The sequence below is a fragment of the Anabrus simplex genome, chromosome 1, assembly GCF_040414725.1.
Source record: "Anabrus simplex isolate iqAnaSimp1 chromosome 1, ASM4041472v1, whole genome shotgun sequence".
Lineage (NCBI taxonomy): Eukaryota > Metazoa > Arthropoda > Insecta > Orthoptera > Tettigoniidae > Anabrus > Anabrus simplex.
Window position 1 is genome coordinate 649,346,722 of NC_090265.1, and position 27,191 is coordinate 649,373,912.

General features: G+C 38.4%; 1 protein-coding gene across 2 annotated transcripts in view; it reads left to right on the forward strand.

The window, feature by feature from the left end:
* Positions 1–27,191, forward strand: part of LOC136857271 (carnitine O-palmitoyltransferase 1, liver isoform) — a 336,584-nt gene that overhangs the window by 283,511 nt on the left and 25,882 nt on the right. For both annotated transcript variants that reach the window (XM_067135788.2, XM_068225119.1), the window contains 4 exons: positions 3,581–3,606; positions 6,720–6,791; positions 14,591–14,702; positions 20,577–20,711. In XM_067135788.2, the coding sequence (XP_066991889.2) occupies positions 3,581–3,606; positions 6,720–6,791; positions 14,591–14,702; positions 20,577–20,711 (345 nt within the window). The remainder of the gene's footprint in view (positions 1–3,580; positions 3,607–6,719; positions 6,792–14,590; positions 14,703–20,576; positions 20,712–27,191) is intronic.

Here is a 27,191-nt window from a genome sequence, read left to right on the forward strand (position 1 = left end):
GGCCTTCGTGGCCCTTGTCTTCCTTTGACCGATATCTTCATTTTTCGAAGTGTCGGATCCCTTCAATTTTTTCTCTCTGATTAGTGTTAATAGAGGATGGTTGCCTAGTTGTACTTCCTCTTAAAACAATAATCACCACCACCCTACTGTCGGCAGCCCTGTAAATGGTTTTCCGTGGTTTCCCATTTCACACCAGGCAAATGCTGGGGCTGTACCTTAATTGAATCGATTATTTCAGAAACAGTCAAGCGCCAAGTCTGTTATTTTTGGGAAAATGAAAAAACTGTCTAGCATCAGACAAAATGTTATGGTAGGGGTTTTAATAGTTTAGCACGAAAGTATTATATCTCTTAATAATTTCTATCTAAGGAAAAATATTTTGTGCTTATTAACTTTGCTATAAAAAACTGGAAAATATTTCCACTTAACTGGTTTCTGAAATAAACGAGTGTTGCAAACATATTTTTATGGGATAATTCTTGAGTTTTGAAGGGATTTTGTCATAAACCCCATATTTGTTTAAAAAAAACATATTTTAATAGGTCTAGACTGTATTGCTGATACAAAAGGATGAAATCAGCAATGCCTGCTCATCATGACAAGAAGTAATCAGTCCTCATAAACAAACTCCACAGCACATTCTGTCTCTGTATTAGGCCATTGTAAAATGCTGTCATAAGTGTTCATATTCCATCAGGTAAGGTTTTAAGGCATTTAATTCACGTATCGTCTTGATATTGATGGGCACCTAAAACAAACAGTAACAAAGAATAATGTAGGGCTCAGACCAGGTACTTCCTTGTCTGAGTAAGAAATATAACCTTCTCCTTTTACCCTTGCATTCCGAATAATATTACGCGTGTGAGTTTTTTTGTCTACCACTCCTCGTTTCCTTTTTAGATACAGGTTCGTCTTCTGAATTATTTTTTTTTGCTAGTGGCTTTAAGTCGCACCGACTCAGATAGGTCTTATGGCGACGACGGGATAGGAAAGGCCTAGGAGTTGGAAGGAAGCGTCCGTGGCCTTAATTAAGTAACAGCCCCAGCATTTGCCTGGTGTGAAAATGGGAAACCACGGAAAACCATCTTCAGGGCTGCCGACAGTGGGATTCGAACCCGCTTCTGAATTTTCAGACATATCACTAAGAATATAAAAAACACTGCACTAAACAAAAGAAACATTTTTTGAATCAGTTGTTCACAAAACTAGGAACATGCGATTCCAGAAACACAACAATGACGACAAAAACAGATGAACAGCTGGTTATTCTGGATTCAGAACAGCAGCGTCAACCGGAAAGGTACCAGCAGTTTACCGCAGAAACCAACCAAGCGGTGTCACTTATATGGTTTCTGAACTAAATACGAAATTCAACGTAATGCCTGACCATTATAGGACAACGTTTCTTGACTGGTTTCAGCACCAAAATGTGTGTATACCCTCTTAGTAACATATTCTGCCATTAACACATTTTTCCATTTTTTGGCACTTGACTGCTTTCTGAAATAATCGATTCAATGAAGGTCACGGCCGCTTCATTCCCACTCCTAGCCCTTTCCTGTCCCATCGTCGCCATAAGACCTATCTGTGTCGGTGCAACGTAAAGCAACTAGCAAAAAAAAAAAAAAGATGACACTTGATGAAGAGGGATATATCAAAGTGAGGAGCCCGGCACAAGTAAGTGGAAATAAAGCTAGGACTCAGCTAAGGGCTCCGTGGTTGCCAACCCAGACTCCCAAGTTCAGAGCCCATGGGGCCCGCTTTAGTTGCCTCTTACGACAGGCAGGTGATACTGTGGGTGTTATTTTACTACCCCCACCTACAGAGGGAAGTTGCAGTGCCCCTCAGCTGTGGCGTTCTTTACCAGCACCGTTTCAGAGTTTCATAATGGGTAGGTATACAAAACCGTCGTTTACAATTCTTGTATTTCTTGGAAATGGGGTTTTCCAACGTAACTAGAATAACTCACAGGTCAGATAGGTCATTCCGGTGAGCAGCGTTGCTATTGGCTAAAGCGCCTGACGTCACCGAAAGCGAGAATGAAGTGGTATTCTTTTGAGCTTAGTAGGTACTCTAATTACACTCCACTCAAGTCATGAAATACAGAACTAATGGATCTTTAGATGCTGTAACATTTATTATTTAAAATTTATACAAAAACATACGACTTCAAATCCGTCTTTGTAAAGACAAAGAGACTCTCACAACGGCTCAAAGGTTGGAACGCAGGCCTTCTGACCCTTGGTAGGTTCGATCCTGACTCAGTGCGGTGGTATTGGAAGGTCACCACGTTAAGGAACTCTTGCGGGACAACATTTCGCCACCTCTGCGTCTCCGAAAACAAGTTATTTTATCGAATTCAAATTTTAACACAATATGCAATGGGATATTTTATACATTGTATATATATTTCAGAACTGTTTGTTTCCAAGGGAAAAAAACTGTTATAAATTTGTAAGGCTTCTTTTTTACTCAAGGTTGTTGGAAAATTCCGTTCTTGGTCGCGTTACAATCTTTATCGTATGTCCAAAGTATCACTGTGTGACTAAAAAATGCGTAAATGAATTCTTCTGTTATATCAGTTTGTATTTTCATTGGATAGAATTATATTATGTATCACTTACTGGCCGGTACAGGGAAAGACGTGAGGCAGGGACGGGGTTGATGCACTACTTCATTTCAACATCGGAAACAGTGTCCGGCGTGCTGGCCGTTGGTCACAAGGGTCCCGGGTTCAATTCCCGGCAGGGTCGGGAATTTAACCATAATTGGTCAATTTCTCTGGCATGGGGGCTGGGGGTATGTGTCGTCTCCATCATCATTTCATCCTCATCACGACGCGCAGGTCGTTGCCTACGGGAGTTAAATCAAAAGACCTGCATCTGGCGAGCCAAACTTGTCTTCGGACACTCCCGGCACTAAAAGCCATATGCCATTTCATTTATTTTTGTCGGAAACAGTACCTTATTTTGACTGCTTTGCTCAGCACTAACCAATGCTCAATAATTTCCTGGAATGTTTCGCATTCCTTACAAATGTCAACACCATTAGCTCCGTGCAAGTACTGTATCACAACTTCCTGGTGACAGACTATGTGACGCTGGAGGGTGAGAGGGGAATCGCTCGTTCGGCCTTGGCCTTTCTTACTGCCATCTATGCACCCGCGATGTAACTATCAGTGGAGTTAGTTGTCGACATCAATGAGACTAGTGGCGATATTTTGAAATAAAAGATGGATCTTGAGCTGACTATGGCTGCCTCTTAAGAACCAAGATTTCACTTGCATACAGCACTTCAGGTTTAATCACCATATTATAATGTTTGATTTTTGTATGTATGGACATGCACATCTTGTTGTAGATGTCACGGGTTCTCCAATATGCATTTTTGAGTTTTTGTAATCAAACTTTCTGTTATTATTATTATTATTATTATTATTATTATTATTATTATTATTATTATTATTATTATTATTATTATTATTATTATTATTATTTAGTTTTTAAAATTCTCTTTTATTTAGTTTCTCTTGATATGGTGAATTATTTACTGCTATTTAATGTTATTTCCTTTTTTACAGATAGGTGCCAATGCAGAACACTCATGGTAAGTGTTTCTTTGCACATAAAATGAATCTCGCCCACCTCAAGTGTGACAAAGAGTTTTATAAGCCACTATAAGCAAGTTGAGATACTTTAGGAAATTGTATGAAATTTTAAGTGGTTAGGTTTCTTAGTATTATGTGTGTTGAGTAATTAAAATGCAGATGTGTGTATTTTTAATTGTTTAAAGTTTTGAACAAAATCTCTAGAATATGGCTCAGTCATTTGTTGCCCTTACCAGCGAGGTCATATTGATCAGATTCAGTGCATTCAGTGACATTTGATCAGAATTCTTGCATTAAGAGCCGGTTATACTTTCAAGTATGTTCCTGTTTCTGAGTTTGAATCAAATTTTTGCCTTCAGCAGTTATTTGAGATAATAATGGCTGCTGATCTGTCATTTCTATATTTATTTACATAATAGACTTCATAATCTCTTGTGACAGATCAATATTCATATCTCTGTAGACACTCGCTCTCAACACATCTTCGAGAGAAGACACCATGACCATAATTACGTTTTTTCATAGTCCTCGACCAAGATTTCTGCGTGAAGGGAATATAATTTGTTCCCATTGTGACTTCTTCCATGACTTCTACAGATCATTCAGACACACTGTATTTGCCGTTACCACAGACAAAATTAATAAATAATTTATCATCATCATCATCATCATCATCATCATCATCATCATCATCATCTAAAAGGAGCTAGTATCCAGACATTCAGGGCCAGAAAACAGTACATATAACAACACTAATGTAATGTTGTATGCTTCTCAGCTGGGATTTAATAGGTGTTGCCTTCTGGGCTGTTATCACATTTTTTATGATAATATAGATGTTTTTTATGATAGTCGATGTTTGAACAATTTGAATAAAGCGTTGCACAACAAATGGAACACTTCTAATCACAACAGTCTTGGTTTGTTCTTGGATCCTTGCACTGAAATTATTTTAATGCTTCTCTATATCAGAGCATGGTACCGATAGTGGTAGCCATCAAATCGGTTTAATTGAATTTTAATTTGTGGTCCAGATGAGCGAATGCATATTCAGTACAGCGTATATATCTCTTTGGACTTGACTGGCTAGATAAGTTTGAGAGAGGCTGCATCGTTGGACTAAGAAACGCAGGTTGGACATTTCAGCATATTGCTTGCCACTTTAACTGTTCTGACTACACTGCATTGGAGTTGTATGCATTGGGAATGTGAGGGTACACGCTTAATTCGAGCCTGGTGGACCCCTAGGAGGGAGGGTCGTTTCATCGTGCGACAGGTTGTAAGCAGTCCTCGGGTATAGCTGCCCACCTTCCACAGACATCATGGCAGCTGGGGATTCGCCTGTGTCCTACAGTGGCTAACAGAGTAGAAACTGTCATTGAGGTGTCCAAATATCACAGAACACCTTTAAATTTCTGTTGGGAACAGGCAGCATGGCAGCTTGCAGATTGGCAACGAGTGATGTTAAGCAATAAATCAAGATTCTGTCTGCATGCAGACGACCAAATCTGGAGACGTCCTGGCCAGAACAGTGATCCACGTTTCATTTTAGAGCATCACACCACCCCAATGAGAGGTATCATGGTGTAGGGGTGCCATTTCCTATGATATCTGCTCCCCACAGATGGTGTTTGAAGGAAGCCTGACAGCATAGTGATGCGTCCAGAAAATTCTGCTGCTTTCCTGGTGCAGCTCTACAGTTACATTTTCCAGCAGGAAAATGCCCGTCCTCACACAACATGGGTATCTATGGCATACCTTCATTATGTCAACATGCTTGCTTGGCCTGCAAAGTTTAGACCTCTTGCCCATCAAGAATGTTTGGGATCAGATCGGATGGCAAATACAGTACGCGAAACTTTTAGTGATACCTGGTTTTACGGGGTTAAGGAGTAAGGAGGGAGCTCTCCCGGTTCCGGTAGTCTGACACATCCCACTCTGACGAGTCTAGTGTCAGACCTAAGACGAAATGCTGGTTAATAGAGCAAACGCCTGAAAAGCCAACATCTAATTTTTGATCTGATTTTTGATATGCTCTATTGGTGGAAAAATATCTAATTCCCTCCATGGGAATTTAGAATTACCATTTGGAATTGCTAGGCGGGCATTAATTCCATTGTGGAGTTTTATCTCCCGTATGCAGTTATCAGACTGTGCCACATAAGAGGCTTCTGATAAGTTCACCTGCATACACCCCAGCATCAGTGGGTAGGGTCTGACACATCCCACTCTGACGAGTCTAGTGTCAGACCTAAGACGAAATGCTGGTTAATAGAGCAAACGCCTGAAAAGCCAACATCTAATTTTTGATCTGATTTTTGATATGCTCTATTGGTGGAAAAATATCTAATTCCCTCCATGGGAATTTAGAATTACCATCCGGTAATACTGCCAACTGAATGGAAAGTAAATCTGAATTGAATCGATAATATGATCGATCGATATGAATTTTCTAAACCTTTATTATCTTAAGCCAACTACTGTGTCACACACACATTATATAACATTATATAACATTTCTCGATGCAAATCTTGTTCCTAGCATGAATTCTATATTTTAGCTTTGCTGTGTAAACAACAACAGTACTAGTACGTCAAGTGTATGCCAGATGTCTCACGGCGATGCGTAATTGATTCATAGTTTGTGTTTCAAACGTTGGTAATACGAATCTTGAAGATAACCGAGATCTACCGATTCAGCACTAGAGAGCCCAGGTATTACTAAAAGTTTTGTGTACTGTACAGCATATGTGGAGGTCAGTTGCACCAGCTGTGCTAGGATCATCTGAAAGAGAAAATTTGTTGTCTGTATACCTCTATGCCTGACCATATTGCCACCTGTCTCTGCACTGCAAGTGGTCCAACACATACTAAGTGCATCCTGCAAGTGTTGTGTTACCCTGAAATAAATATTTGGTGTGATACAATATTTTTATATTTTCTTTATACTACTTTGCCCTGTGCCCATTGTCATGTGATGGCTCCTTCATGATGCTCTTATTTATTTTTAACAATGAGTGCATTTGAAAATATAACTCAACATTTTAAAAATTCAGCAAATCCTGTCATATTCCTGTTTAACTTAGGAGCCTGAATGATTCTGTTTTTACAGGGGTGATGCTGCTGTGATGTCTCATCTGTGGGAACACAACATTATCGAAGAAGCTGAATCTGCACATTCCTGGTGAGAAAAATCAATATTGTTTCTTAAATAATTGAATGATACGGTTCATAGTAAACAAAGATTATCTGTAATGGGTTTAAAATATTGCATAGGGGTATTCCTCACCCTCTTCTGTTTTGAACCATCTGAACCATCCCACCTTTTGATTATAAATGAGCCCACTCAACTAGGGATAATTATTTCCCACCCACTGGATAAGTATAAACTAAGGAGTTGTGGCTAGTTTTCAGGGTTCTTAAAACTAAACTTACTTCTCAAAGATGACGTGTTTTATTGTTGACTAAATTTATTTAACTACTATTTACCATTATTTACAAATACACTGGAGTTTGGATGTTCCATTTCACACAGTTTGTACTCGCGAACTTGGCCAAACACATGGCCCTCTGGAACATCGAAGTCCTGCTCTCCAACAGAGCCTCTTGCAGCACAGCATTGTCCCCGGAGCAGTTCGCTCCACAACACAGCTGAGCTCAAGAACTCGATTCATGCTCTCTGGTAAATTTCATGTAGCCAAGACCACCTGATTGAGTCACTCATCGTTGATACACTCTGAAATAAGTCGCTCCTCTTTCACTGGCCGTTCCATAACTGATTTGTGACAGTCTTGTAACTGCCTCGTGCCCACTCATGACTGACTCAAGACTGACTTGTGCTCTCAGCTTTACTCTTTATATAGACCCACAGAGTATTCTTGAGGAAGTATCTCCAGTTTCTGCTTCCAGTTCATTCTAGCTCTCTTATTGTTAGCCTGCTTCCAGCATATTTGTGGTGTCATGACTAACCTAATGCTTCAACAATTTGCCTGGGTTATTGTTTTGCTCATTGCTGTGGCTCCTTCCACAATTTCGCTGCACTGCCAACATTGCTGCTTCTTACTATCCCCATGCTCTCGACCTTCTTTGTCACGATATTTGCCTGACATATGCGTTCACAAATATAGCAATAACTACTGTATGGAAAGAAACAAGGTTTATAATTTCATTAAGCAATATATATATTTAAAAATATAAAATCCTACTAATTAAATGTTGATAACAGAAACATTTTCAACTAAATTTTAATTCTTTCATTGTCACAACCTTTGTGTGAAGCAGGAGGCAGTTATTACTTTGAACATGGTCATAGTTTTACATTTAGGTCTGTCTATGTGAATTATATCAATTCAGTATGTCCAAACAACAAAGTAAAATTTTATCATTCGTTAAGAACAGTGAATTGCTGGAAACATGTGTGCCTACTGATAGCCTGGACAATTACAGTGCTACCTAAAGAGTTAAATAGACACCAAATCTGAGATGCAGAATGATGACCTTGCTGGCAAGAATAAAGTTAGTGAATTTCCAGGGAACCATTGCCAATGGCAATGATGAAGACAGTTCATTTACAAAATCCAACCCCCATGCTCCCACTCTGTTCTGGTAAAATCACAGTGAACTGTGCTTCACTATAAACTCTTCATGATTGGTAGTTCTTCACGTGTGTGAATGGTGAGTGTTGAAATGTTCTGTCAAAAAAGTATCACTGCCTTAATTTGTTCTGTATGTTAGTTTCATCATAGACCTGAAACAGGTGTTCTGTTTCCAGAATTTCACATCTTGACATTATTAATATAAGGTAATTCCATGTCAAAGTATCCACTATACAAAACAAATAGCATATTAAAATTAATTAATTAATTAATTAATTAATTTATTTATTTCAGACAGGTATAAGCCTAATGATGTGAAGTATATATACTATTACATTAAATGAAAACAAATATCAAATTATATTATCATAATAAATATTCAGTTACATATGCACAGTTACATATAACAAGGTTGGCTTTAAACCTGTATTAGTACTGTAATTATACATGATGGTAGAGATATTATTGAAGATGATGATAATGATGATGAGAGATAGAAACTGGGAAGTGAACTAAAACTAAGAACTTCACAATAAGAGTCACCTTTCTTGAACAGAGGTGCAATGATGCCCATCATCCAGTCCTCAGGAATAGTATTTTCCTCCCACATCTTGTTGAGCAGTCTGTAGAGTCATTGGATTCCTGGAATTCCCGCTGCTTTCTGTATATCTACACTTAGTTCATCTATGCCCACTGCCTTTCCTTTCTTCATGCTCTTGAGCACATTTTCAACCTCAAGCCATGTAATTGGTGGTTCAGTTGTGGTTCCTCGACTTGGCTCTCCTCTATCCGTTGTTATGTTTTCTGTATCTCCATTCAGCAGCTTTTCGAAATAGATCTTGAGTTCTTGTTTAATTTCTCCCTCTTCTTGTGCCAGAGTTCCATCATCACGTTCTATTGCTTTTATGGTCTCTTGATCCCTTTGCTTGTTTTTCACTACTCTGTATAGCAATTTCATATTTCCTCTACTGTCCTCTTCCAGTTTGTCTGCAAACTCATTCCATTTCTTCTCTTTTTCTTCCCTTACAATGTTCTTTACAGCAAGTTTCTTGTTCCTGTATACTCTTTGAAGTCTCTGTATTTCTTGTTCATTTCGTTCTTGTCCCTGTTTTTGTTTTTCCTTGTTCAGTGCCTTTTTTATTTGGTTTCTTTCTTTCACCGTTGTTTTCACTCTATCATTCCACCATGGTGTCTCTTTTTTTCTTTTGATAGAACTTGTAATTCCACATAGGTTTTTGGCTTCTCCCACTAAGGTGTCTTTGAAGGCCTTCCACTCTTCATTAACGCTGGTTACTTCACCCTTCGGCAAACTCTGTTGAATCCTTAGTTTGTATTCTTCCTTTATTTGGACTTCTTGTAACTTCCAAGTTTTAAACCTTGGTTTTTTCATAATAATTTTTTGCGTTTCATTAGTCTTATGTTTGAAGTCTACTACCAACAATCTGTGGTCACTGTCCATGCTTTCACTAGGGATGACCTGTACATCTGTGATATACCTGCCACCATCTTTATTCGTGATTACATAGTCAATCAATGTTCTATACTGGCCATCCCAACGGTACCTTGTTATTCTGTGACTGTCTCTTTTTTTGAAGAATGTATTTTTGATTATAAGATCATTTCTTCTGCACAGATCTAATAGTTGTTCTCCTTCTGGGTTCCTCTTTGTCTTCCTCACTGCAGCCTGTCTGTGGAGCATACACTTCTATGACGGTGTACTTAGTGTTCTCCAGTTTCATGAACATTTTAATGATTCTATCACTTTTGCAGATAACTTCAGCTGTAGCATCAGTCCCTTCCTTAATTAAGAATCCAACACCATTTTTCGCTACCTTCTCCTATCCACTCCAGTATAATTTATATCCTCCACGAAGTGTCTTACTTCCAATCCCTTTCCATTTGGTCTCACTTAATCCCAATATTGATATTTTTCTTTTATCCATCATGTCTAGGAGTTCTTCTACCTTTCCAGTTAATGATAGAATGTTCATAGTTCCAATTTGGTATTTGGGTCTCTTTTTTATTTGGGGTTTCCTTTCAGAACATTGTATATCATCAGCCTTATGGTCATCATACTTTACAATTGTCTGAGAGGACGTGTCAGTCCGGTCTATAATCTTCTTTCCGAGGCTCTTTTTCTTATTGAAAGCGACTGTACTCAATACTCTCCTGCTGACTTGCTAGGCCTAACGCATATGAGGATTTTCTTTCAGGGTTTACTCCCTTAGCCTTTGAGGATGCCTTCCTCGTCCTACAAGGCAGTAGGTTTCATCTGTACACCCCAGAAGGATGGGTTGCTTCTTCCGCCATCTCCACCGTACCGAAGTGCATCTTTTCCGCCGTAGATGCCGTTGAGGTCTTCACCCTTAACCCAGAACAAGGGCCCTCCATATTTATGACCCCTGGAGAGAGGGTGTCCCAGTATTTTAAAACCCCCAGGAATTGGGCTACCTTTTGGTCTGCGGGTTGTATTGGTTATTTCAACCAGCCCTACATACTGTAGGGGCCCCCTATCCGCCACCTGCAGACGCGCTCTGTAGAGGTCAGGTTCCCCTGGTTACTTATTGGAAGTTAGCCCCACCCACAAGGAGTGAGGTTATTTGCAGAGATTTGGTTGTTAAAAGAAGTGGTTGTTAAAATTAGATGAAAAATGTCGCAAATAAAAACGGAAGATTACTCTCTTTATTGACAATTGCACTGCTCACTACTGCATTCTGCCTTTGGAAAACGTGAAGGTGAAATATTTCCCACCGAATATGACATCTGTTGTTCAGCCCATGGGCCAGGGTTAATAAAATATCTGAAACACTTCTACAGGTGATTGTTGGTCAAGAATATTCCCACAGAGGACTGTAATGCTTGCTGTAATGCTGTGAAGTTGATATTCTCCAAACCTCTAGAATGTGTAAGCAAGAATGGGATCAGGTGACAGCCGAAACAATCGCAAACTGTTTCAAGAAAGCTGGTTTCTTGATAAAAGACAATGATAGTGCCGACGAGACTGTGGATGGAGCCGTGCCTTTGGTTGATTGTTGGGAGGAAATCTTGTTTGTTCCTAACTCCTATGAAGAATTCCTTAATGTTGATAAAGGTGTCGCTCTGTGTGGCAAGCTAACTGACGTGAATATAATCACAGAGGTAATGAGCAACTCCCACCAAGCTGCAGACGGAGATGAGGACATTGATTCTTTAGAGGACGAGGAACGACTGATCCCGAGTACGGCTGAGGCATCCAATTACATCCATCAAATCAGTTTCGTCATCATCATCATCATCATAATCATCATCATTTCCCTTTATCCAGCTGTAGCTGGGTAGGGGCAAATATGGTTCCTCTCCACTTTCTTCTGTCTTTCCACCACTCCTCCTCCAACAGTGTGTCCCAGTCCAGGTTTCTTTCTATAATGCTGCATTGGATGGCATCCTTCCATCTCAATCGTGGTCGTCCACGGCCTCTCCTTCCTTGGATTTGAATTTCCATCACCTTTTTTGGCATTCTTTCATCGCTCATTCGCTTTATGTGCCCAAACCATCTTAGTCGGCTCTTCTCTATTCTATCATTCATTTTTTCCACTCCAATTTCTTCCCGGATTTTCTCATTCCTTATTTTGTCTCTTCTACTCTTCTGTATCATACTCCTCAAGAACTTCATTTCGGCTGCCTGTATTTGACTCTCATCCTTCTTTGTCATTGTCCAAGTTTCTGCTCCGTAAGTTGTTATGGGTACGTAATACATCTTGTACATAGTATCCTTTGCTTCCGTTGGCACATCTTTGTCCCATAACATGTTTCTTACACTATGATAGAAACAAATTCCAGCTTGAATCCTTTTACTAATCTCAGCATCCAGTCGAGCATTCTCCATTAATTCACTCCCCAGGTATTTAAACGTTTCCACTACTTCCAGGGGCTTGTCTGCAAGTCTAATCTGACCATTCCCTTCTTTCTCCCCTATAGTCATAACAAGAGTTTTACTCTTTTCTACACTTATTTTCAATCCACATTCTTCAATCTTCCCATTCACCACATTCAACTGTTCTTGAACCTTCCTGTCGTCTTCTCCCCAAATCACAATATCATCTGCAAACAACATCATGTTCATCACTCAGTTTATTTTTTGAAAATCAGAACAATGTAAGTGATTCTATTTTTCAACCACTAAATCAAATAGATTTTACATCATGGGCAAAAGAATTAAATCAAGAAAGCAAGCTATGATCTCTTGAATTTTTTAACGAAGAGCAAATGTGATTTCTAATGGCGTTAAGATTAACACGTAAGGTATTTTCAATATCTACCTAATGTCTAAAGAATAAATACTGTACTGTATCTATAAACAGATATAGTAGATTGTAAAATATGTATGTATATGCCGATAATGTCTTAAGATGAAATTTCTTTTGTAAAATGTAATGTTGGAGTTATTTTTGTAACTTTTTTGTTTAGTTCAGATTTGTGGATAATGTGAATTTTTAATGGTCCGTTGAGGTTCGAATTATCCATGTTTTACTGTAATACCATAATAATGTTATTGATTTTATACACCACTAACTACATCTTTATGGTTTTCGGAGATACTGAGGTGCTAGAGTTTTGTCCTATAGGAGTTCTTTTATGTGCCCGTAAATCTATCAACACGAGGCTGACGTATTTGAGTGCCTTCAAGTACCACTAGACCTAGCCAGGATTGAACCTGCTAAGTTGGGCTCACTATACTCTATGGACTATTCATCCCGGCAGATAAATATATAAATTTCGTATATGTTTCCATGTGACAAACAGTCATGTACACAACATTTACAGATTAAAATTGACATTAGGTTATTAATATATTTCATTAACTTGTACTAAATCATCTTAAAAGGAATATTTTTTTATACCAACAACTTGTTTTGCCCGAATTGATGTAATGACATAACAGAACAGAATTTTTAATAAAACCTTTACTTCTCTGCGGAGGAGATAAATGGGGTTAAAAGTCAAGTTGCGAGTTTCACAAATAGGAAGAGTCCTCTCAGTTTTAATTACTGCGTTGATGGTGAGAAAGTTCCTCATGGGGATCATTGTAAGTACCTAGGTGTTCATATAAGGAAAGATCTTCATTGGGGTAATCACATAAATGTGATTGTAAATAAAGGGTACAGATCTCTGCACATGCTTACGAGGGTGTTTAGGGGTTGTAGTAAGGAGTTGAAGGAGAGGGCGTACAAGTCTCTGGTAAGACCCCAAATCGAGTATGGTTCCAGTGTATGTGACCCTCACCAGGATTACTTGATTCAAGAACTTGAAAAAATCCAAAGAAAAGCAGCTCGATTTGTTCTGGGATATTTCTGACAAAAGAGTAGCGCTACAAAAATGTTGCTAAGTTTGGGCTGGGAAGAGTTGGGAGAAAGGAGACGAGGTGCTCGACAAAGTGGTATGTACAATTTACGAACTTCATCATATAGACAGTTTAAACTAACATTGTTTCTTAGTATTAAGTGGTATGTTCCGAGCTGTCAGGGGAGAGTTGGCGTGGAATGAACATTATTAGATGAATAAGTTTGAGTGGTGTCTTTAAAAGTGGGAAAGATCACAATATGAACATAAAGTTGGAATTCAAGAGGACAAATTGGGGCAAATATTCATTTATATGAAGGAGAGTTAGGGATTGAAATAACTTACCATGGAAGATGTTCAATAAATTTCCAATTTCTTTGCAATCATTTAAGAAAAGGCTAGGAAAACAACAGGTAGGATATCTGCCATCTGAGCAACTGCCCTAAATGCAGATCAGTAGGGCAGCTGCCCTAAATGCAGATCAGTATTGATTGATTGATTGATTGATTGATTGATTGATTGATTGATTGATTGATTGATTGAAAAAAACACGCATGGCTTTCTTTTAATCCTACACTTCCCAGATCAAGACTGAAGATCTGTCAAGATGGCCCTTCAGTGAGTGTTGAAGCCTGTTCTCTGATGAAGCTGGGAAGCAGAAACAAGCTCGTCAAGAGCTGAGGAGAAATGTATATAAAAAACTAAAATGGATAAGGAGAGAGCCATTCTAAAAGAAAACAGTGTATGAAGTTGTGGAGATTGTCCTTGATCTTTTGTGTTTTCTTTCTATTTCTCCATCTTTCTCACTGACTTGCCATTGTTTGCCCTATTTTGTGGTCCTTCCATTGTTCCTATCTTTCTATAGTGACTTTGTAGTGTTATCAGTTGTGTCTATTTGCATATTGAACATATTAGCATCAGATACGGATGATTACTAAATTGATGTGAAACTGGCGGTATCAGTATGTTCAAAACATTAGTGCTAACATTCTGAGGCTAATTACAGAAATGTTGAACATAAGACACACACAAGGAAGTGATATTTTCATTTTCATATATTATTTTGCAGGTATGGTTCTGATGGCCATACTCTTGGTACACCTCAGTACAATTTGTCACCCATTCGATTGAAATGGGAACTACCTCAGAATTGTCTCGCGGCCATTGAAATTGCAGACCAGGTAAGAAATTTGCATAAAATTTGTCATATACGTAGGTCGAGTCATAAGTCATGGCAACTATTTTGTTTTCTCGTGAACAGGAGACAACACGGAAAATCTAAGATATGCATTTGGTAATGTACGGTATGTACTTGCGTATGATGCCACTAGATGGTGTATGAAAACAACAGTGTGGATCTAAGCATGCCTCCAAGTTCAGTGTGTGAGTGAGAGCGTCACAAAATGGAAGTCAACAAGCAGGAGCAACGATCGTATATTAAAATAGGAGTTCTTTGCGGCAAAAATGCACGCCAATGCCATGCAGAGCTGTGGGAAGCATTAGGTGTGCATGTCATGCCCTATAGAACAGTGGCAATGTGGGTGGAGACGTTCAAACAGGGTAGAGTATCAACTGCCGATTTGCCTTGCCCAGGCCGCCCAGTGTCCATGGACAAAGATGTACCTCTGGCAATGCACAGTGGAAACCTTGGGTGATTATTTCAAAAGTCTGTAACCAGTGGAGACCTGTCCTTTGTACATAGTCTTGTGTATTTGCTGTCTATATCATAATAAAACAATGTTTACCACTGGCCTGTGTTCTGTCACTTTCGTACGAGAATCTCCGTAAGTCAGAATTTGTCTTCAGACACTATGCATAAGTACAGGCCCTATATTTCCAAATGCATATCTTAGATTTTCCATGTTTTCTCCTGTCCGCGAGAAAAAAATAGTTGCCATGACGTATGACTCGACCCTCTTATTAATAGGGTGTGGTTTGTTGTTAATTTATTTTAACATATCATTTCAGCCTCTTAGTACAACAGTTACAACTTGTCACCCTTTCTGGACTTACAATACTCCTTCATCTTGACAGAGAATGCAGTTCTTCACTCTTTGGGCCACTTTGTGCCAGATAGTCTCCTTACTCTTTCCAGAAGATCTTTTAACCCATGTACTCTGCTCCTGAACTTGATTCTTTCTTGAACCAATGCCTCAGAGACATCGGCCAGATCCTCCTACACTTCAGTTTTCCTGGAATAGTATATTTCCAAGTCACGAGAAGGAAGAATTCTTCCTGGAGGAGATGGACACACTAACAGTCATGTTCGAGGGTAATGGTTACATTAATGTACAGTTTTATAGAGCCCTGCTTCCCAGGGGTCAACGAAGCAAAGCTCACAGGTCCTCACAGCACAATATATAAACCGTGTTTGGCACAGTCACATTTCTTACAGTTTAGGCAAAAGCAAGGACAAATTGTCCCCACTTTTAAACCTGTGTGTACAAAATTCCCTGTACTTTGGGCAAAGTATGCATTGGCCAAACATGCCAATCCATTGGTACTCATACCAAGTAACACCAACGAAATATCATTCACATCCAGCCAGACAAATCTGTGATAGTTGAGCATGCCCTATCGTCGGGTCATGATGTTGTATTCCAAGATGTTTCTCATACCCACACTGAACACTACAGGTGTACGATTGTACGGGAAGCTGTGGAAATACGTAAAAATCCTAATAACTTCAACAGGTACACTAGCTATCAGTTAAGTAATATGTGTTTGCAGCCATAAAGTTGTCTTTTCACTATTGTTATTCCATTTTGGTGTTTTCCAAATTCATACTCTCATGCCGGGCTGAGTGGTTCAGACGGTTGAGGCGCTGGCCTTCTGAACCCAACTTGGCAGGTTCGATCCTGGCTCAGTCCAATGGTATTTGAAGGTGCTCAAATACATCAGCTTCATGTCAGTAGATTTACTGGCACATAAAAGAACTCCTTTGGGACAAAATTCCAGCACCTCGACGTCTCCAAAAACCGTAAAAGTAGTTAGTGATACATAAAGCAAATAACATTATTATTACCATACTTCCATTAGCTGTGTACCCGTGTTATTGTTTTATTCTTACTTCCTTTTATTCTCATGCCTTTAACCTCGTATACATTCTTCTTCCCCACCAACCCCCCTTCACCTTCCTCTCATTGTTTCTCTTCTCATGCTACTCGCTTTTCTTTCCATCTTTAGCTTTATTTTATTCCTCTATCCTTGACAGTCTTCTGTTGCACTTTATTTTATTTTTTTAATCACATTTGTCTTTAATTCATCTTATAACCTTGGTGTTTATTTGCCAACGCACATGCCTACTATTGAACAGAAACCTCTTAATTAGAGCTAAGATGGTGTCGTCACTTCCTACTCAGAAGGCTAGTACACAGTGAACCATTTGGTGACAAACGCGAGTACCACTTACAGTCAACCAATGATAAGTTTTCTTCAATTCAAACAGGCATTGTTAGAGAAGTCTTCCCTGTGAACAGACAAGATTTTCTTTTGAAGATGCAGAGCAAAGTTCTCTGTGAAACATAAAGAATTTAATATTGTTTTATTGACACGGCAAAAGCCCAAAAGCTAATTAACGTGTTGATAATACGGGCTGTGAAAGTATCAGTCTAGATATTCCGGTGTCAGGCATTTGAGACTGATAACTGTAAAAGTAAGATGGCACCTCCTCATAACAAGTGAGAGCTTTTCAAATTTAAGGTACAGATCTGTATTTGACCTCGGATGATATTCAACCTCAGAATTTTGACATGGTCCGAAGTTCTTCCTTATGAAGATTTTATAGGCAACTGAATGACAAGATATGCTTCTCTAGTAATTCTCTCTTTCATTTGGATCTTATTTATGTCACCATGGTGAATGAGGGCCAAGCATTCAGCTGCATATAAGGCGTCTGGACATAATACTGTGGTATAGTGTCAATATTTGGCCTACTGTGAGATCGATCTGGACTAATGTGTGGGTTTTCAGAGGTTAAATGCTGTTTCCATGCATTTAACCTGATATTTCAGGGCTTCTTTCTCCAATAACAAAATAATGTATTAAAGGAAATTATCTCTCAAAGGTACTTTAAATGAATGCAACGTTTGATTTTTCCATATTTGGCATCAGGAAATGCAGTGGTATTATGATAAAAGTCAGAATATCATTACACCAGTTTTTCCAAAAGATATCTGGAGACCTACAGTTCAGCTACTTCAATCAATCAATCTATCAATATCTGTCTATCTATCTATCTATCTATCTATCTATCTGTCTATCTATCTATCTATCTATCTATCTGTCTATCTATCTATCACCACTGAACTGCATTTAGGGCACTTGCCCAGGTAGCAGATTTCCTATCAGTTGTTTACCTAGTCTTTTCTTCAGTAATCTCGGAGAATTACATATTACATTGCCAGTTTTTACTCTGTTGCTATATCCTGCAAACTGTTTTCCTTGTAAATTTCATACATGTCCACTTTCTTCAAGTTTGGAAGAATTGCTGTTATATAAAACACTCTAAAACACCAGTTATTATTTATTCGGCCATGGCAACACAAGGTGAGACTACATCAGATATTTGCTTAGTGACACACGTTAAATTAAAAAGTTCACCACTCACAGCGCAGCGGTGCATTTCTCTCATTAACGTACAGAGTCTATAGTGGAAGCTATTTCTTTTCAGTTTTGACTCGGTTAATCTATGTTAGGTTCTTCAGTCTGTCAAAACTAATGTATGATTTTTAAAAAATTAGAAAACATATGAAACAAGAAAACAGTCAACAACAGGTTAAACCTGAATTATGTTGTTTCTTTTTAAGGTTTAATCTGTTGTTGAATGTTTTCTTTTTTTCAGATCATTAAAAATTGCATTCAGTTTTATCGACGGAATTTGTGGGACACACTGTACCGCATGTGTCAATTTTTCTGGGACTTGCACAAGACACAAGCGTTGAGAAGTGTCCAAGGACAAGATAACCTGCATCAAATTAAAAATTTAAATTTGATTGATTTAAATAATCAAAATTTAACTCCCGTGTGTTCATTGGTCATTAACTTTGCTGTGCAGTTTCCAGTTGCACCACCCAGCACAGGCTACCTTCAGGAAGTGTGTCACAGGGTAGTTGCGTTCTGTCTTCGGGATCATGTCGAGCGGACATGTTGTCCGGGAGCTCTGGGTTTTCTTGGGATAAGCATATCTTAATATTTCCCGACTTGACTTAATTCCTCTCGTTCCCACTGGAACATAGGGCATCCGTGAAAAGTCTCCATTATAGTCATCGACTTGCCAATGCTTTAACTTCCTTCCAAGTCTTCCCTACGCCAAGGGCCTCCTCCTCCAGGTCTTTCTAGGATGACCTCTTTTCCGTGCACCTTGTGGATTCCATTCCAATGCTATGTGTTCTATAAAATTCGCTGACTTTCTCATTTCCATTTCCTTCTCATGATTTCCATTTAACTACTAAATTTAACTTGATTTTAAATCTTAATTTGTCACGAGTTTATCCATCGTTATCACTAACATGGGATCAACATAACTTCACAATAGTTTCAAAGTGTTTTACATCCATCCTCACCTTTGCACGAGGCAAGCTCTTCTAACAGTGTCTGTACCTTAAAATTAAATTGTTCACTAAGCTTGACCACCATAATTCTGCCTTTACTTTAAAACTGTTGTTCTATGACCTGTATTTTTCTTTAATGAAGGTGGTTGCTTCAAGTTTTCAACTTTTAATCATTTAAGTATATTTCCTTTGAACATCGGCCCACACTGTGCAGTAGACCAATTTGCTTTCGCATCCCAACTTCAATTTTATTTTGCACCTATAGTAACTTAAACTATTTTTCACCAAGACTAGTATTGGTAAGATCGTCGTAAAACTGTAACTTAATTCCATTATGTTTCACTTTTCTATATTCATGTTTATGCTAGTGTTCTATTTTCTTTTGTTTTGTGAGTTTAATAATAATTAGGCTAACTGGAGGCCAAATATAGAAATACTTGCATCACATCTCACAGAGATGATGGGTTTAAACTCCACTATTGGGGCAGCCCTGAAAATATTTTTCAATGGCTTTTCATTTTTATACAAGGCAAATGCTGGGGCTGAAGTTTAATTAAGGCCATGGCCACTTCCTTCCCAATTCTAGACCTTTCTTATCTCATAATTGCAGAAAACCTATCCGAGTAAGTGCAAAATTAAACCACTAAAGAAGAAAAAAGAATTAAGAAACTACCACCTTTATCTGTAGTTACCGGGTGAGTTGGCCTTGCAGTTAGGTGGAGTGGTGGTGGTGGTGGTGGCTATTGTTTTAAGAGGAAGTACAGCTACGCAACCATCCTCTGTATAACACTAATCAGAGAGAAAAATGGAAGGGATCTGACACTTCAAAAAATGAAGACTTTGGCCAAAGAAAGAAAAGGGCCACAAAGGGCATGAAAATGAAAGACTCCCTAGGGTTCGCAAAGCTAATACCGTCGGGGTCAAAAAAGAAGAGGAGTTGACCAAGGGAGGTCGGATAGGATAGATGAAAGTGAGGAGCCTGGCACAAGTAAGTGGAAGCAGTGCCAGGACTCAGCCAAGGGGCCCATTTTCACCAACCCACGCTACCAAGTTGAGAGACTCTGGGGCCCTTTTTTGTCGCCTCTTACAACAGACAGGGGATGCCGTGGGTGTTATTCGACCACCCTCGCTCACAGGGGTTGGTTAGGGGCACGCAGCTGTGAGCTTGCATCCAGGAGATAGCGGGTTCAGACCTCACTGTTGGCAGTCCTGAAAATGGTTTTCCATGGTTTCCCATTTTCACACCAGGCAAATGCTGGGGCTGTTTTTTAATTAAGGCCACGGCCGCTTCCTTCACACTCCTAGGCCCATCCCATCGTCAATATAAGACCTATTTGTGTCGGCGTGACGTAAAACGAATTGTAAATAAAAATAAATAATCTATAGTTACATTTTATGCTGTACTGATAGCAGCAAAGAAAAGTCTTAATTTCATAATGTACCAGAAACAAAGATGTTTCAGTTTCACATTTTTTATTGTTTGTTTGTTTTCCTTTGTTTCAGGCAGCACAGGCTATTTTAAATGATGTGGATCTTCACATAGAAGTACACAGAGAGTATGGAAAGGGCTTTATGAAACAGTGCAGAATAAGTCCCGATGCCTTCATTCAAATGGCTGTGCAGTTGGCATACTACCGGGTGAGTAAATGACATACACATAATAACCAAATCATCATTATCTTCTTCTCCTTCTCCTCCTCCTCAGCTAGTGTTTATCCTCGCTTTCAGGTGGGGTTCATTGCTTTAGTTCCATGTAGTCCTTTGCAGAGTTGGGAAGTTATTGAGTAGAAGTAATCGTATTACTTGTAACGATTACAATCTTAGTCATTTTTACTTGTAATTATTACTTTTTTAAATGAAACTTTTTGTAATTTACTTCTTGAAATTAAATTGTAATCGCAGTATTCTAGTAATCGTTATATTCTAGTACAGTAGAAGGCCATTAGAGCGAGAATTCATAACAGCAAAAAATGTACTCGCTATAGCGGACTGTCGTTATACCCGATTTTTGTATGAAGTCAGAAAAAAACCCATACACATTAGAATCGGTATGAAACAGCAATCAGTTTGTTCAAAACTTGCATTTCCGTGGATGAAATCCACACTATGGATTACTTATTTGTTATTTTTCGTGTAAGTGTGTGTTTAATTCCATTCTGAAAAATTATAGTACCATATTTCTCCGAATTCAAGACAAACCCCACCTTTTCCTTCAAAAAATTTAAATCAGGCTCAAAAAGTGCTTTGTAAAATCATATGAATGCCTTTGTTGTACAGTACACATTTTTAGAAGCAAAACATTGACTTTCGTTATGCCTTTTTTTTTTTTTTTTTTTTTTTTTTTTTTTTTTTTGAGGCTGTACAATTATTCTTTATTTCCGTGGGTGTAATGACCACTAACTTAAAATTGGCATCATTATACCGAAGAGAACCCGTTGAAAATTTGCCGGCAATACCTATTTCATGCGTCTCTACAATATGACGATCCATTAGGAAAATATTCTTGCTGTCTATAAAACTGTTACTTTTACTCAGCGTCAGATATAACCAGCTACCGCTACACGCAAGTCTCGCTTGCTGGGTTCGGACGTTGAAGGTCAAAGAATGAATTTATTGCACCACGGTATGGCCATTCTGCCCTTCAGATTTTTGTGCACATGCCTCACAATTTCATCTTAGACTTCTTTAAAGCATCCTTGTTGCGACCACTGAATGCATTTTTTGTACAGTACGCATTTTTTAGCTATCTTTGTCTTAACGCTAATGTCAAATATTGGCTTTAGTTAGGCCTATGTCATATTTTCTTGCAGCTGCACAATTATTCTACATTTCCTAGTGTTTAATAACTGTTAACTTAAAATTGGCATCATAATATCGAAGAGAAACCGTTGTTAATTTGCCGACAATACCTGTTCCATGTATCTTTACAATACGACTATCCATCACAAAATTGTTCCTGCTGTCTATAAAACTTAATTTTACTAAGCATCGGGTACAGTAGATGTGTTATAACTCTGCCACTGAGTAGCCATGGCCTTTCTAAGAATTTGAAGGCTCGCATGTTTTGATGCCATTCTGCAGATTTGAAAGACGTTTTTGTAGAGGCTAATAGAACGTCATTCTCTCTTCGCTATTTGCTGAGATCCAGTGACGTTACTCACAGGCACTGTAGAACTGTTATTGCAGCTAGCGATATATAATAAAGAGGCGGTCGTTTCTTGTCAACGAGTTTTGTGTGTGCGCGTGCGGGGGTTAAAAGTAGCAGCGTGGTTACCGTGGTAGTTGCCAGTGGTATCCATTAACTTACTGTTAGGCTGCGAATGCAAGACAACCCTTGATTTTTCGCATGAGATTCTGAGAAAAAACCGTCGTCTAGGATTCGGAGAAATACGTTATCACTCCAGAGGCTTCTGTGGCCAACATTTAAGTTTTCTTTAAATGCCATCATCTAACCTAACAGTATATGTATCATGAAAACATATTTGAAACGCATGTAGAGAAATGATAACTTCCTCGCTAAAAATTTACATGTGAATAGCCTTTTCAAAATTTAACTAGACGTGAGAAAATACGAACTGCCCTCTGAAATCAGTGAAGTACTCTGCCATATCTTGAGGTGTATCACATTCTTACTTAATTCCAGTATATAACATTAAAATTAAGCGATCGTTTACTTCAGCCTTTATCTTTCACGAGTCAACAACTGCTATCGGCAACGTTATTTACGCATTTATTACGAAAACGTGTTATCCTCTTTCATTTCAAATTTTCTTTAAAGAACAGCAGTCGACGGGTATTACTAATCGACTCCCAACATCGCCTTCGAATGTCTACGAGAGAGCTCACAAATGCACATAGTGAGAAAACTATATCGTACCGAAGATGATCAATTGCATTTTGTGGCAAACGTTCCTGTTTTCTTATGCAAACAGCGTCACCTATCCTAACTTAACCATGCTATATGTATGATGAAAACACGCTTCAAGCGCCAGTAGAGAAATTACAATCTTCTCACAATAAATTTACACGATAATAGCCTTTCTGTAATTTAACCAGACGTGAGAAAATATAAACTAACCTCTGAAATCAATTATGCACTCTGACATATCTCGAGGTGTATCCCATTCTTACTTAATTGCATTATTTAAAATTATTTAAAATTATTTAAAATTAAAATTAAGCGATCGTTTAGTCAGCCTTTATTTTTAATGAGTTAACAACTGTTATCAAACACGTTATTTACGCATTTATTACGAAATATGTCCTCTTTTATTTCGAATTTTCGTTACGGAATAGCAGTCGACGGGTATTACTAATCGACTTATAATTAAATAGGAGTGTAACACTACATTTCTTATTTACTTGTATTGAATAGGTTGAACTACATTATTTGTTATTTCAATTTAATTTCGACATCGCCTTCGAACGTCGACGAGAGAACTCGCTAGTGGAAGTAGCGAGGGAACGATACCAAAGGTAATCAATCGCATGCAACATAATCGCTGTGGTGCATAAATACCGGCAACGGAAAAAATTGTGCATGCATAATCACTCGTAATAACGGATGCGTCAGTGATAGGGCTCTCGCTGTAACCGAAGGATAATGCACAGTTTAATATAGGAATTTTGAAGGGACAGCAAAAAATTGCCGTTATAACAGGGTTCTCATTATATGCCGTACTCGCTATTTCGGATTTCTAGTGTAGTTGATATACATCACACAGAAGCAGAAATGTGAAAAAATAAATGATGAAGAAGATAACTTTTTCAATTCTATTATGGTAGAAACAGTAGCTTCATCTGTTCTAGATAAGGTACTTTCTTACCTCTCTAGTACTTTCAAAGACATGCCAACGATGTTCTTAAAATTAAACGCAGGCATTCCTTCAAGTGCCCCTGTACAGTATTGTTTTAGTGAATGCAAAGGTGTACTTTTCCCCCTTAAGATGTTGAGGATTAGCGATGAAAAATTTAAGAACCAATTTATTTATTTTCAAAGTAAATGGAAAATCATTTCAACTGCTAAAATTGAAAATGAAAATCCACAGCCTCATTCGACCGGGTCAGGAATGGAATGAAGGAACCCATCATTAATTAAAATAAAATTATGGAAAAACATTTTGAAAATTCCATGGTATCATGTTTAGTCTCATCTAGTGATGATAGCTACTTAATGCCCCTCTGCTAAAAAGTAAATCTCACACAAAATGAATTAATATATTCCTTTTCCTTGCAAACTTTTGTATTATTCCAGCCCCAAGCAAAAAGAAATCGGTTATTTCCCTAAGACTAACATTTTGTAAATGAATTGTTATTGTAATTTTACTGATTACTTTTTGTATAAGTAATTTGTAATCTTGAAATGAAAACCTACAACCTATTTTCCAGTTATTGACCAGGTTATTAGTACGATGAGGTCGCCACTTCCAAAGTGATTTATTAATGATTGATAGATGCTATGAAATGAGAATGGAGAGTGTTGCTGGAATGAAAGATGACAGGGAAAATGGAAGTACCCGGAGAAAAACCTGTCCTGCCTCCGCTTTGTCCAGCACAAATCTCACATGGAGTGACCGGGATTTGAACCACGGTATCCAGCGGTGAGAGGCCGACGTGCTGCCGTCTGAGCCACGGAGACTTTAATGTGTAATCTTAATCGAGTAAAATATTTCTCGGGCAGCTGTAACTGAGCCCAATTACGTTTTCCTTATACTCTTCCCATCACTGGTCATTTGTCACGATCATAGCCCTGGTCTGGGTGAAGGTCTACAATTCTGAGGTGGTTTTCCTATTGATCCTTTGCCATCCATCGACTTGCAATGCCAAAGTCCTCGTTACCACAGATGATTCCTCTGCTTGAAGTACTAGATTTACAGTATATCAATATATAAATCACTCATCTTGGGGAAAAACCAGATAAGTCAGTTTTTCTTCTTTTTTTTAAATTTTTTTAAAAATTTTTGCAGTAACCTACTAAGGTCAATGCTCTCCATTTTTTGACACTAGCAACGTAAGTCGTTTTGTCATAACAGTGAAGAAATAGCCAAATTTTACTTCCAGATTATTCAGGAATACAAAAGAGTCCCTGGTAAGAACCATGTAAGTTGAGTTAACTTGTTAAAATTGTTAATAAAAGTGGCTTTAACAAGATAAGTCAGTTTGTCTTGTGTGTAATATATTTTCTGTTGTTATTGTGGACATGGGCATTATTATCTAGTAAATGCATTACTGGTAGTGAATTTACACAGCTGCCTTTGTTAAAGAGAACTATTAAATCTCACTAGCTAACAGTACACAAATGTGACTTACACGCTTTGGTTTTGACTGGTCCACATGCAAAAATAATGCCTGGTCAGTATAGGGCAAGTCTGTTTCATTCTCCATCCAAAGCAGGTAAGTCATTAATATTTTGAAATAAACAAAAGAAAACCAAAACTATTATTTAAAAAGCTGTTTGATATAATCCAGATCCCTGGGATGAGTGAAATGTTCTAGTAATAGTAGAAAGCTGTCCTATGTAGCAAGTCACATATAGGAAGATAGGAACATCAAAAGGAACACTTAATAGGATGTCTGCCTCCATAGCATAATGGTTAGCACTATTGGCTGCCATCCTCGGGGGCACAGGTTCAATTCCCAGTACTGCCGGAAATTTAAGAATGGCAGGAGGGCTGTTACGGGGGTTAAAATGGTAAATGCACCTCACCTCCATTCGGTGTGTGTGCCTAAAAAGAGCTGCACTCCCTCGAGATGAGGACATGAATTTACTTTCATTTCATAGATTTAACACAATGATAGGTGAGTGTGGGAAAAGGGAAAAAATAGGAAACATAAAAGAACAAAATTTTGCATATCTTCGTACAGTGCTCTTTTCAAATAGATCAGCTATTTCCTTGTCAATCCCAGTTCTATATTCATTTCTTCTCAATATGAGCTCTTTTCTGCTTCCTTGGTACATCAGGGTAGCAGGCTTCAACATTAATTAACCCCTAAGTACTCGTGTTACAGAGAGGTACATAAACACTCGCGTCGGGTGTTTTTGACCCACAGTTGCAAATGGAAAAGTATAGATATAATATGAGGGAAATTATTAATTCTTGTGCATAATATGAAGTCCTGATCCTTGGCTGAATGATCGCCGTAATGGCCTTCGGTTCAAAGGGCTCTGTGTTCGATTCTTAACCGGGCCGAGGATGTTAACTTCGTATGAGTTATTCCTCTCTATTGGGGACTGGATGTTTGTGTCAGTCTTAATACACACACTACACATCACTCTATCAACTATTGCAGAACGTTATAATGTCGATGGTCTTTGGAGAGGCCTGCGCAGGTATTTCGAGTTGATGCCCAAGGGCGACCTGCCACTTGTAAGAGTGGGACTATACATGCTTTGAAATCTAATGTTGAATGGGGCACATATGTCCAGTCCCAAGCTGGAGGAAATAACCAATGAAGGTCAAACTCTCTGACCCAGCTGAGAATCGAACACAGGAACTCTTGGACTAAAGATCAGCATGCTAACCAGTTAAACCATGGAGCATCACCATAACATAACATTTACACATAAAATAAGAAATTTGTTTAGCCGCTCATTAATTTTCTAGTAATTTCTTTGTATATCTTTTTGCAGAACATACACACTCGCGTCGGGTCAAATCTCATAACCATAGCAGAAGCGCAAGAAATTGTCAACAATGACAACTCGACAGCAGATGAAATGACATAGTGCTAGCAATAATTTATATTACTATATATCGAATAAAATTGATAAAAGAAATTCACTCGGGTCTCTGTGACCTGACGCGAGTTCACAGATCTACAGTCTTGATGTAGGTAGAGTAAGTTAAGAAGAAATCTGGATAAACACAGGAAAAGTGAAAAGATAGAAAGATAAAGATAAATACAATAGTAAAAGATTAGGAACTCAGGATAACACTAAAGGGGAAAAAGGAACCCAACGGGTCTCTTCCATTACTTATATTCTATACTTTTATTTCTAGTCATAAGCAGTGATTGCTGATGGAGCAACAGGGTCATATATGAAGATGTGATGATTTTCCTTATCCTTTTGTGATTTCATGTTGTCAGTGTCTTCTCTTTCTGCTGTTCCCTCTTCCC